The sequence below is a fragment of the Schistocerca gregaria genome, chromosome 5 (assembly GCF_023897955.1).
Source record: "Schistocerca gregaria isolate iqSchGreg1 chromosome 5, iqSchGreg1.2, whole genome shotgun sequence".
Classification (NCBI taxonomy): domain Eukaryota; kingdom Metazoa; phylum Arthropoda; class Insecta; order Orthoptera; family Acrididae; genus Schistocerca; species Schistocerca gregaria.
The window spans coordinates 614,532,002-614,544,724 of NC_064924.1; the positions used below are offsets into that span (position 1 = coordinate 614,532,002).

General features: G+C 41.9%; 1 protein-coding gene across 4 annotated transcripts in view; it reads right to left on the bottom strand.

The window, feature by feature from the left end:
* LOC126272138 (lachesin-like) overlaps positions 1-12,723 on the bottom strand; it is a 1,905,511-nt gene that overhangs the window by 67,011 nt on the left and 1,825,777 nt on the right. For 2 of the 4 annotated variants that reach the window (XM_049974748.1, XM_049974747.1), the window contains one exon: positions 6,420-6,497. The exons of the other annotated variants lie outside the window; for them this stretch is intronic. In XM_049974748.1, coding sequence (XP_049830705.1) covers positions 6,420-6,497 — 78 coding nt within the window. The remainder of the gene's footprint in view (positions 1-6,419; positions 6,498-12,723) is intronic. 4 annotated transcript variants of the gene reach the window in all.

Genomic DNA, 12,723 nt, shown 5'->3' on the forward strand with positions numbered 1-12,723 from the left:
TTAACAAAACTCAAGACGCCCTTACGGCGACTTCAGCGCCACAGCAACCGAGGAGATGTTTTGTTGCAACACTGTAACGCTCGGCTCTACATAAGTCAGAGGACTGCTGGACACGCCGCAAAATAGTGCTGGACAGTGTTAACCCATCCACCCTTAAGTCCTAACGTAGCCTCTCGACTCGCACTTGTTTGGGCCATTAAAGAAAACGATTTTGAGGACGATGAGGAGGTGATTCACACAGTTGAAGCACTGGTTCAGCCACCAGGACAAGGATTCGGCATATACGCCATTGTTTCACGCTGGAGGAAATCCAAAGAATTTGATGGACATTATGTGGACTGCCACTTGTTTGGGCCATTAAAGAATGCCATTTTGAGGACGATGAGGAGATGATTCACACAGTGAAACACTGGCTCCACCAACACGACAAGGATAGGACATACACGACGTTGTTTCACGCTGGAGGAAGGCCAAAGAATTTGATGGACATTATGTGGAGAAATAGGTTGTGTAGATAAAACACCATTCGTTTGTGTGTGTAAGTATCATTAAGGTACGTAAGGAATTGCTGAAGAAAATAAAGATGCGGTGCATCATTTTCTGGGCGTCCGCCCCCAGTAGCTGAGTGGTCATCGTGACAGAATGTCAATCCTACATGCCCGGGTTCGATTCCCGACTGGCTCGTAGATTTTCTCCGCTCAGTGAGTGGGTGTCGTGCTGTCCTAATCATCATCATTTCATCCACATTGACGGGCAAGTCAACAAAGTGGTTTCACATCGAAAGACTCGCACCCGGCGAACGGTCTACCCGACGTGAGGCCCTAGTCACACGACATTTACATTTAATTTCTGGGCAATTCTTGTAGACATGTTTTTGTTGTTTTAGCGTACGTAACTGTCTCTTAAGTTTGTCAGTGCTTTTTGGGACGTCTTCTATAAATTTAGGGAAATAAATTATGGTTGGAGTGTGTGTTCGAGCATGCCCTGTGGATGTGTAGGTAGGTGTGGCACGGTAGAAGAGGGGACAAGTTACGGGAGACAAGTCATAGGAAACAAGTCACAGGAGCTGTTCTGCTCAGTGACTCAATTACTCGTACTATCAGCGTGTCCGGAGAACGTGCCTCACGTGAAGTGGGTCGACCGTAGTAGAGGCTTGGGAGCAAAGCGTTGGTGGCGGTGGGGGGGGGGGGGGGGGGAGGGAGGGGGGGGTAGTGGGAGGGCGGCGAGCGACGGCAGTTGTCGGTCGCGGAGATTTCTTCGCCGCCACTCTGCGCGCTGCAAGCTGGCGCGGCACGGCCCCCGAGGGAGCGCTGCCAGGGAAGAGGGACACAAGGGCAGGGGAAAAAATGTGGAACGCGGGAGGGAGAGGAAGAAGGAGACGGAGAAGTCGGGACAGGCGGAGAGGCAGAGAGAGCGAGTGCGACTCGCAGGGAGGGGGGACTCCAAATGAACATTCGCAATTAATGCTAAGTGGCGCGCAGCCGGGGTCGCCCGCCGGCTGGAGGAACTTTTCATTAAAGCCTCCGGCGTGCAAGGAGGGAGCGCGCGGTCTTCTCGTGTCAGCAGGCTGCCGGCTCCGCCAAATGTAGCACCAGACGCTGCCGCGGAGAGCGGCGGCCGGCACAAAAGTCGGGAAGCGGGAGCGGTTCGGCCGATAAGTCATGCATAAAATTAGAATGTAATGGGTCGCCCTTCCACGCCCGTCTGCAGGAGGAGACGGATGCCCGGCCGGTTGATCCGCAGAGGTTCCTCCGTGGCGCCGGATTGTCGCCTTTCCAGATTACTGCGCTTCCGCCGGGGGGAAGTAATCTCTCCCTACCTTCCGGCAGGGGGCGGGCACTCGCAGCAGGAGACTGCGGAATTAATAGCGAGGGCTGAGGAAAGCTAGCTTCCTTATGTTCGAGATTGTACACGTATTATTTCGTCTCCCATCGAGGGATCCGTGCTACTCAGATAACGGCGTGAAGTAAACTTAACTAGTGCTACTCTTCCATCCCTCCACCCTTCTCAGGCCTTCTAAAAAAAAAATGAGAATCTCTACCTTTCAGCTGTACAACTTCCGTATTTTTAAATCTGTTTCTGTTTTGGTTGGCTTGTGGTTACGGGCTATTAGGTGGTCAGAAAATGAGCTATGGGGGCTGTTACTTTTAAGAGCTCTGAGTTGTGCTGCATATCTTATTTTCAATTCCCTGCATGTTTGTCCCATGTATTCTCACTATGTGTTGAATGCCTGCTGACAGAACAAAACTGCTTTTAGATACAGAGTGATGTGTTAATTCGCCAACCAAATTCATATTAACATCAGTTGGCTCAAATGGTTCAAATGGCTCTGAGCGCTATGGGACTTGACTTCTGAGGTCATCAGTTCCCTAGAAATTAGAACTACTTAAACCTAGCTAACCTAAAGACATCATACACATCCATGACCGAGGCAGGATTCGAACCTGTTACCGTAGCGGTCGCGCGGCTCCAGACTGTAGAGCCTAGAACCGCTCGGCCACTCCGGCAAGCAACATCAGTTGATTCCACATGACAAGCTACGAGAGTGATGCTGTACAAGTGGTCCTGCATTGCCATATAAATGTATACATAGCACTATACAAGCGTACAATATTTAACACACACACACACACACTAACAAGGAGGGAGGGAGAGAGAGAGAGAGAGAGAGAGAGAGAGAGAGAGAGAGAGAGAGAGAGAGAGAGAGAGAGAGAGAGAGGTGGTGTTGGTGGGGGGAATAAATAAAATTCAAATTCGACACAGAATACATCTGAGAACAATTGAACACCGACTAGGATGGGACAAAAATTAACACTGTGACACTGTGTGTTGGTCAAGTGAAAAGAGTTTGTTACAAATAAATGCTCAAAAATATGGGTGTTACTTGTGTGTGGTTTTCAATAACTCATGAGAACTCAGAAGACAAAGGACCAGCCGTAGTAAAACATTAATAACAGAAAATAAATGTCCGGAATATTTTGACACAACAAAATTACATTTCATTATAGAGTGATGTGTTGACTTGTCGACTCGCCAACCAAATTCGCATTAACATCATTTTGTTGCTTATGAGAAGCTACCAGTGCATGATAATGTGGAAGTGGTGCTGCATAGCCGCAAAATGTAAAGGTAACGTAGTGTCAGAAAAAAGAAAAACCGCTTGTATGCGTAATTTTGCGTACATTAGCTATCCCTTACAATACGTTTACATTTGACAAATCTGAATAAAGAAAACCCACTTATGATGCTACGGATATGCTGAAACATGTTTGGGTCACATGGAGAAGGAGCGTTTTGCATAACAGGAGGACCTTGTACCCAATAATCCTAACCCAGTGCTTATTGACTGATGAGGTCATACCAGACAAATCACATAACATTTACTGAGAAAAGGTTCCACTATCTCTTAAAATGGAGAGGGGAAGAGAATTTGATAATCTAAACAGTGATGCACAAGAATATTGCTGAATATCTCTATGGTAAGCAATTAAAGATAAATGTATTTCAGACAATACACCTCCTGATAGCGAAAGGCGCATAGTGAGATGTGTGGCAAGGACAGAGGACGTCAGAGAGAGAGAGTTTGGTATAGTTTGCACTTAATAGAATCACACCTTCTAACTGTTGGGAACGAATCATTAGCTTCGCAGTAAAGTGTGTGGTGTTCTTAAATTTCCTGTAGTACATGGTAGACCAATCCTGAACCTCCGTTTCCTCAGGGAAATTCTCTTCCCGAATGAGCTACCCACAGCTCCTCTCCCTGCCACCTCTGCCTTATAATGGATAATCCAAATGCCTGAAATGAAATGCATGAAACTACGAGGAAAATTATATTCCAGGAAAGAGTCACCACATTCATCACCACCACTACCATCACCACCACCACCACTACCATCATCAACATCATCATCATCATCACCGGCGTCACCGTTATCATTTCCTCTCGACATTTCTATGTATCTCATCTTCAGTTAGGCCATCGTCACGGTCTTTCGTTAGTACCTGCAATCCAGCGAAGATCTTGGTTGGGTCATCTACGAGTCATTTGCCTGGCTACATTTTCCATCCACTTCATTTTGAACAGAGTTCTCCAATTTCCTTGTTATTCCGCACCCTGTAGTGATGCATAACATGAATTTCGCCTCTGCTATCTGTAAAATTCTCAGTTTCCTTGTTTGCGTTACAGGTCCATGTCTCATTGCTAAAAGTCGGAGTCAGTAATATATGCTGATAATAGACTTCCGATTTTAGACACACCGGAAAATTTGTACTTCAAATTGCACTGAATTTGAGAAAGTTCTCTAAGTCCTTTTTACTTACTTTCATTGCCTTTTGGTTTCCTAAACTTCATTTTAGCTCACTTTCAAACATTCCTTACAAAGAATTTCGAGTATCTTTCGAAATTCATTTTTGCTGCAGACCAAGAATACCCCAAAAACAGCATACAAAAAATACATCAGATAAATACACTAACACATTCTTCCTTCTCGTTTACGGATGTGAAAACTTTCTGTAGGGTTGCCAGTAAAGTTTTAATCATTTGCAATCTACTTACCTAACTCCTCTTTCAAGTCTAAATTACCTACTTGGCTTACAATGTTAACTGTAACATTGACATGTACCAAAATGCCCCACAAAGTCCCAGGCACGTGTTCGGCGATTATGTCCGATTAACATAACCGGTTGTGAAAATTAAAACATTTTTATACAGGAGCGAAGATAGTGACTGATATACAAATTAATTTGTCAAGTATAGTTTACGTTCTTTCGCTCTGAACAAGATACGATAGTTAAATGTTTTTTGGATTTTTTATGACCTATTTTGAGTATGTAGTGGAGTGTAATTTATTAATCATTAGTAGAGTCAGGATTTAGTAGATCTCCTGACCCCGTGTCAAGTGACAAAAAGCGTATGTGCTGTTGAAGAACACAGTTTCCTGTGACCCAGACAGGAGGTGTGTGGGAGTATGCTACAGAACAATGATTGTTACGACAGGTTATGGAAGGTCTCTTGAGGCTATTAGCGGGCCAGACAAACTCTGTATCACAACTTTCTGTCAGTATGACGCTTAGCACTAATAATATGTGGAATTAATTTTTTTTTTCATTTGATACGACGAGTAATGATAACACAAATAAAAAAGCCCCCGTTAATTGCCTGCATAGCATAATTTGTTGAAAATAAATTAGCAGTCGAAAGTGTATTGCAAATATCAGCGTATTACGGTGTACGTACACTTTAATGAATCATCATTATTTACGAGCGACTTCTTTTAATTTGTTTCAGGTATTATCACAACAACTTCCACCACCACCGACTGGCTTATGAAATCTAAACTGGTCAGATTGTGGGAGTAAACATTAAAGTCGTGCCGCTCTAGCTACGAATCCAATGTTGAAAGTTTTTGTACGCTAATTTCTCATGGGGTTAGGGAACGTAAACTGTTATAACGCTACAAGGAATATTATTACAGTTCTCATAATGGTCCACACAGCCACTCAGAAATAAACAGTTACCTAATAATGCACAAAAATGTCACAGTTAGCAAGGACTGGAGATAAAGAGAGCACCATAAATGTGGAAGATACTTAGTGGCCATTACAACATAACAACATAAGAAAACAGTGGAAGCGATGCCGGTGTTTCGGTTTTTTTATTTTTACCAAAGCTGTTACATGTGGAGCTGTGGAAGTGACTGCTAAAAAGTTTCTCGTCGAACATTTAAAAATACACTTTCTTCTGAACTACATTTTACATAGCAACATGAAATGTACTTACCAGTGAGCGCTGAGACACCTGTTTAGCTGCTGGATCTTCTACACCACAATGAATATGTGTATAACAATGCACAAATCGAAATACCAGAGATGTTCTATCTAGGATTATCACATACATTTTACAAGTCATTCATCACGGCTATAAAATGTACATAACCTAACGTTAACATAATAGTCATGTTAAATGCTAACTGTACAGTATGAAAAGAACAACAGCGACAGAACAGAAGACAGGTTGGTGGGGAGGCATTGTTTGTTTGAAAGCGAAGCTCTTTGTCTAGCTAGCTCTAATGTTGTTTCTGTAATGTCTCGTTTTGTTTGTTTCTGTAGATGTTGTTCTGTTAATGGAACTTCCCCTCGGTACCCAGTCTGATCTGCTCAACCAAATACAAAGACACTGTAAACTAGAAAGTGTAACACAATCACTTGTGCAGTCGAGATTAAGAAACAGTCAAGAGCAGTTCTTTATCTGCTGTGGTATTACTCACATCACGATTTTAGTGGTTTGTATTCAGTACACTCGGTCGAGACCAGCCCACACAGAACGCCAGAGACTGGCTGGTGAAACTGATAGTTGCGGAGCTGCTATGACGTGGTACCGAGGGGACGTCCGCGGGTGCCCATGCAAGCGGTCGGTTTACCTTTGTCCGAGTAATGCCCGCTGAGGGAGCTGTACACTGAGTTGTTCACGTCATTGCCGGATGGGTCCAGCCCGTCATCTGCGAACACAGTCGTACCGTCCACGTCGGTATAAGCGCTGCCTTGCTAACATCGAGCAGAAGACCCGACCAAGACCCCACAGCTAGGTATCCACCTCACATCTTTTATAATTTTCTCTCCTATTAACATTTCATGCCCGAAATACGTAAGAACCAGAGACTGAAGCTGCAATCAAGCTTCGTTAGTGATTGCTCTACCTACACTACAAATTGGCCAAAAATCGTACAGGGATGTTTGCTGACCAGTTAGTGCAGCAGGTGCAGAGCGCTAACCTGATCCGCCAGTTCGTTAAAACGCTGGTTCGTTGAGTACGTCGGGAATTAATCCATTGGACTGTCCTGGATCGCCCTCTGCATCAGTACTGCGTTAAGCAACTTTGTGACACGTAGGTAGCGATAGAGAATTATTTATTCTCATACGTCCACGGGCCATTACTTCCTCGTACGAAAAATGATTACTAGTTGGCCGTCCTACTTTGTTCAATAAGCACAGTACAGCAGTGCGAAATAATGGAAATGAATCCAGGATATAAACTACTTTCAGAAATTTCTCGTAGTTCCACATACTCCATAGTCTTATGTAATCCGTTAAATCCTGATCTTATGTCATTTGCAGGTGGTGGCAAATGGCTTATAAGTATTTTAAAACAAAAATTTCCGAGCCACCAAGAGCTGCTAATGAAAAAAGTCTTTATTAACTATAGTTCGAGTTCATTTGGTCATTTTTGGGTGTCAAAATTGTTTACAATATAATCTATTTGCTAGATCGCAGATTCGTACAATGCTATGACCGGTTTCGATTGTGCTAACAGTGTCTTTCCGTCCTTCCGTACTTTGCATTTCATCTGTTACATTTTTTCATGATTTATTGACGTACAGTGAAGTCATCGACGACACAGCATCTGTTGCACCTAGTATTCTGGTTGTTAAATTTGCTTGTAATTTAGTGACATCCCCATTACCAGTTAGTAGCCCGTTCATTCGAATAGTTGATTTATCGACTCACATAATGTCGCAATATTTTACTCTTATTATTTATGGACCTCTTTAACTACCCTAAATCAAATTACCAGATTCTTTTTCTAGTATTCTTTTTCTAGTATTTCTAGTATTTTATTTTTATACGTAATTTTCGTTACATAATTGTGCATACAGTGGTGTCCTCTAGCAGAAGAACGTTTCTCTCTATCTTAAGCAGTACCACCATAGAAGACAAAGTACTTTTAATGACTCAGTAATTGACTGTATAATATATGCCGAGCTACATACGGTATCGATAGTTTAATAGTATCTTCAGTGTCACTTTGTTTCCATTTTATATTGCAATTACTGTAAATATAATTGTATATGAACAAGATTTTTCCTTCTGTTTTATATTTGTAAATGTTTACTAACACAATCGAAACTGGTGATATCACTGTATAAATTTGCTATGTAGATAAATGAAGAAAAATATTGAAAAGAAAGATAACTGTTCCAAATGCTTGACCATTGACTTACAAAATTATTTACAGCTGGCATTGTTCTTCCAGAGGGATCAAATAAAATATAAACCATTCTGCATCATTATCGCCGGTAGTAAAATGCAATGTTTTAATTTCAGTCATCATAATCAATGTCTTTCGAAAGCCTGCAACCACGTCGTTAATATTTTCAATAACACAGTTCAGAACCAGAACGCATGGCAGAACGCATTTCAGGAAATGGGAATGAATTCCTGAAACGTTTCACGCTATGCATGAAAAAGCGTAGCTGGTGCCGTGTTTCATTACTTGAACCAAAATCCAACAATATACAGTCAATAGTAAAATGCACTGTTGCAATTCATTTATCATTCGACACTCTCATAATCACATTCTGTATGAAGGACACCACAGAAAGAACATTCCATTGGGTCTGCGGTACATAATTTAATGACACCTGTAGATGATCATCTGATCTAAGCAAGTAATACATAAAAATTTATTTCATCAGCAGCTGTTGGGTATGAAATTTGATTTTTCTCATCTCATCTTTGCCGTATTTTCTGCTACGTTATGACGTCTATTTTGAAGGAAGGAAATGTAGAAATTAGTACTGATTTAAAGCCTACTGGATCTAGATCTTCTTGCTGAAAATTTTTCGTGATCTTGTAGCAAGAAAACGATCCCATCATCGAAGCTTATTGAAGCAAGGTAGGTCTTGTGACACCTAAGGAATAGTTTAGTAAAAACAGTAAAATACCAGTACTGCGACAATGGCCTTTACAAGTTAAAAATATGTTCTCCAGTTGAAAACTGATACGTTGTTATTCCTAACTGCGCCGAAAATTTCATGTGTCAATAGAAAATCTGACATAAATGTCATCAGACTTTTTCTTTCGCCACGCTTTAAATTGAACATGATATGCAGTAAATACGAACGTTAAGGATCCTCGCTGTTTGTGGGAACCAGGTCTCAAAAGGTTCTGTGGCAGTAGTCGGGTCTTCTGCGTGATACAAATGAGAACTGTTTGTAATGACATAATCTCGCTACAAGCAAACCACAGTCACTTTGCAACACGTCTCTCTGGTCTGAGCAGAGTCCAGTCGCGGTCGACAGCTCCTCCAGCGCTTCGCGGGTCGTGGGTGAGAGGCGCTACTCAGTGCAGGTGCAACACAAGGCGAGGGCAGTCAGGCGTGCTGGTTTCCGTGGGCGGCCGGTGGGCCCGAGGTGGGGGTGGAGCTCCAAGTGCGTGCAGTGGGCGTGGTCAGGCAGAGCAAGCGTCTCATGCCCAGCTACGGTCCTATCACTCTCTCTAGGCTAGCTACGTCTGGCGACGATCAAAAAGCGGAGTACGAAATTTAATATTCCTCATTAATCCTTAGCAGCGATGTTCAACATTTCCGAATACACAATACGAGATTTTATAGCAAATGTTATACACCTACTGTAAGTCGCTGAATTTTCTGTATCCTGATTTGATCTAACTGTCTTTGACAAAGGCATACGAAAGCCATACACCTTTCGTGTTAACAGGAGACATGGAATTCAATAACAAACAACGAGTCATCCTATTTCGAAAGACTATGTCTTATACGTAAATGAAGACAGAATCTTGGGGTGAATATTAAATTACCCATTGAAAATATAAGTTTACCTTGGCGCCAGTTCTAAGCTGTCAATTCGTGTGGACGTGAGCAGGGGTAACCATATTGTAATCAGCTTGCACTCTCGCTCTTTCATTACCCAATCTGCATCGAGTGAAGATGGCAATAACACAGCAAGAAAAGCTGTTCTGTATGCTTAATTTCAACACGAATACTAGCTGTGGGACCAGATTTTGCTCGAGAGCACGGCAGTGCACCTCCTACATTGTAAGGTGAGGCTCTTATTGAGGCGATACAATATGTGATACGACACTCTGTAGTAAAGCTTGTGCAGTGCTACAGTTACTCGTGCGAATCTCATGTTCCTACAGGTGTAATGTGACAAGCAACAAGTTACAGTAGGTGGCAATGGCCTCGTCTGTGGTATGCTGCTGGCAGTCGTATGGCTTTCCTTCCAGCTTTAAAAATAGTTTCGTCATATTAGCTGTATTTCTTACACTGTACTATGTGACCTAAAATGCAACAAATGTAAACTGGTCAGCGACTACATTTATCACTGCCTACATTTTATTTAATTTAGAAGTGTAAGAATAACTATGGGCGATGGAAACAGAAAATCACTTCATTAACAAGCTGCTTAATAAGACTGTAAGATGAATGGGAAAAATTGCACGTCACAGAACTTCTGCAATTTCCAAAACAGCGGTTTTTAATGTTTTATGTAAAAAGTAAAAGTTTTATTGAGAAAATAACTACAGAGGTGGATGACTTATTGCTTCGCATACACGTAACAATTTTTTTAGGCTCATTGGATGATCAAAATTTCCCTCCCCATGTACTGTACGACACATTTGCATGGAGTAACCAGCACTCCATGTTGCGCCAACCAATACGACAGAGCAGCGTGTTGGTGTTTGTATCGCTGTCGTCCCACTGCGAACCAGTTAAGTCACTTCAACCATGGTTCTGCGGGGTACACCAGTGCGGGTCGGTTCTACAACGTATCATGAGTTGCATCACGTGTCGCATCGCGTATCATATCTTATCAACTCAGTGAGATCCACACCTAAGGGAGTCCACAATACATCATTTGAGTCCAAGAACGTCTTATCTCACGGTATCTACTTTTTTGTAGAGGTTTGTGAAAGACCCCATCTATGTGTCTCCCCTTCCGATAAGTTTGGGTGAATTGCTTCAATGTGTAGCAACATTAGTGAATGCAGTATTTCTACGCAGAAATGATCACAAAAATGTGGGATGAGTTTGACTATTGTGTGGACGGTTGTCGCACGTCCAGTGGAAAGCATATTGAACATTTGGAAAGTTAAACGACAATGTTGATCCTGAATGTAATTGTAAAACCTACTTTAAGATTGTACACGTACGTGTGTAATAGATGTAGCTTTCTAAACCCGGATGTTTCTTTTGAACATAAGTTAAAATTTACCCAAATCTTCTCTCTTGTCATGTAAAACACATAGTCCTGCGAATTCAATGAATAGATTTCAACGACGCTATGCATGATTCACAGTGGTGTGCTGGAAACAGTCTTCAGCATGTCCTATGACTGACGACCGACATGGCTGGAAACTGAGGAAATTAGTTAATTTCGAAATATTTTTCGGTAAATCCATATGGTTGTCTCCAATGAAAGATATCACTAATTTATGTGGTGTTTTTTGTACAATAGCCCTTGCTCCGGTAAATATCAAACACGTATTCATGTGCCAATTAGCTAGTTAGGGCTGCTGTAGTAATGTAAAAAGCCACTGAGGACTGCTGTAACGAAGGTGATGGCACGATCGTATTTCAATTGTGGGTATCGTTGGCCCAGTAGCTATTGAAAATTCGCTTATTGAGCAGCTATGGCCTGCTACTGACAATTTCTGCAAATGAAGACACTTCAAAACTGGATATTAACTAGATGCTCATGTAAACATCCCATGAATGCATCTGTCATACCATATTAGACTTACGTCCAACATTTCGTACCAAATATGGTACTTAAAATTAATTTAATTTTATACTGCGCGAAAATTTCGGTTGTATAAAATACCCCTTCTAGAAGCGCAGGAGTGATTATCATCTTCTTAAGCAGTTTAGGTACTGAGTAAATTAAGTGTTTCTTCGGATCAAATATTACGGAAAATATAAAACAAATGGAATTAGTTTACCATATCAGCTGTTCCAAAGCTTAACATTTTTATTAATTTTAACACGTAGTATGTAACCTTCAATACAAATTCAGCTTTGCCTCCGGTCATTATCTTCTATTAAATAATTTTTGCTTGTGCAGGAACGTTACCAGCATGAGAGTAAAATCATGAAAACAAGAATAATGAAGGTAGTAGACGGACAGTGATATAAAATTGGCAATAGGTGCTACAAAGATTTTAAAAGACTTGTTGCACTGTCATACCTTGAGCTCCACTAACCACCTAGTAACTGAAAAGGGTGTAGAACGACCGCAAACGAAAGTGGTACGCTCTCGCCACGCAGACATGTCAGGTCGCTTTCGAACTTTCAGGAAAACTATAGTCTGATTTATCCCGTTTCAAAAAATATATAATTATAATTAAGAACCAATTTTTGGCATTCTTAGAGACAATACTGAAGTCAAGAACGCATTGGACTTTCAATACCTTTTTCGTGACCTTTTTACAGGAGACAGACGTTCTGAAGTGACTTTCTATCGCCGTGGAGAGCGGATTGCGGCTGCTGCATGCAGATAGTTGTCGGGGTAGCGTCTCAACTTTGGACCTGAAGCGTCGGAAGCCAGCTGATTTAAATCATACTAGACTGATGGGCCAAAATATTATGAGTGCTTCGCATCGCTAGCTTGAATGCATCATGGTGGTATTGTGGGCACGTAATGCAGTAAAGAAAGAATGTAAGTGGAAGAAGGACGACAGGGCAGTCATTATAGAGAAGCTACGGGCAACAAATGCGGAAATCCTCTGATGTAAGCGGTTATGACAAAGGACACATTGTTGTGGTACTGCGGCTGGAAACGAGAATCTCTGAAACGGCGAAACGTTTGGAATATTGGAATACTACGGATGTGAGCCGCTACGGAAAGTGGTTGAAGGATGGTGGAATAACGGGTAGGCCGTATGGTACTGGATTTCCACCTCTCTTCACAAAACTTAGAGGTCGGA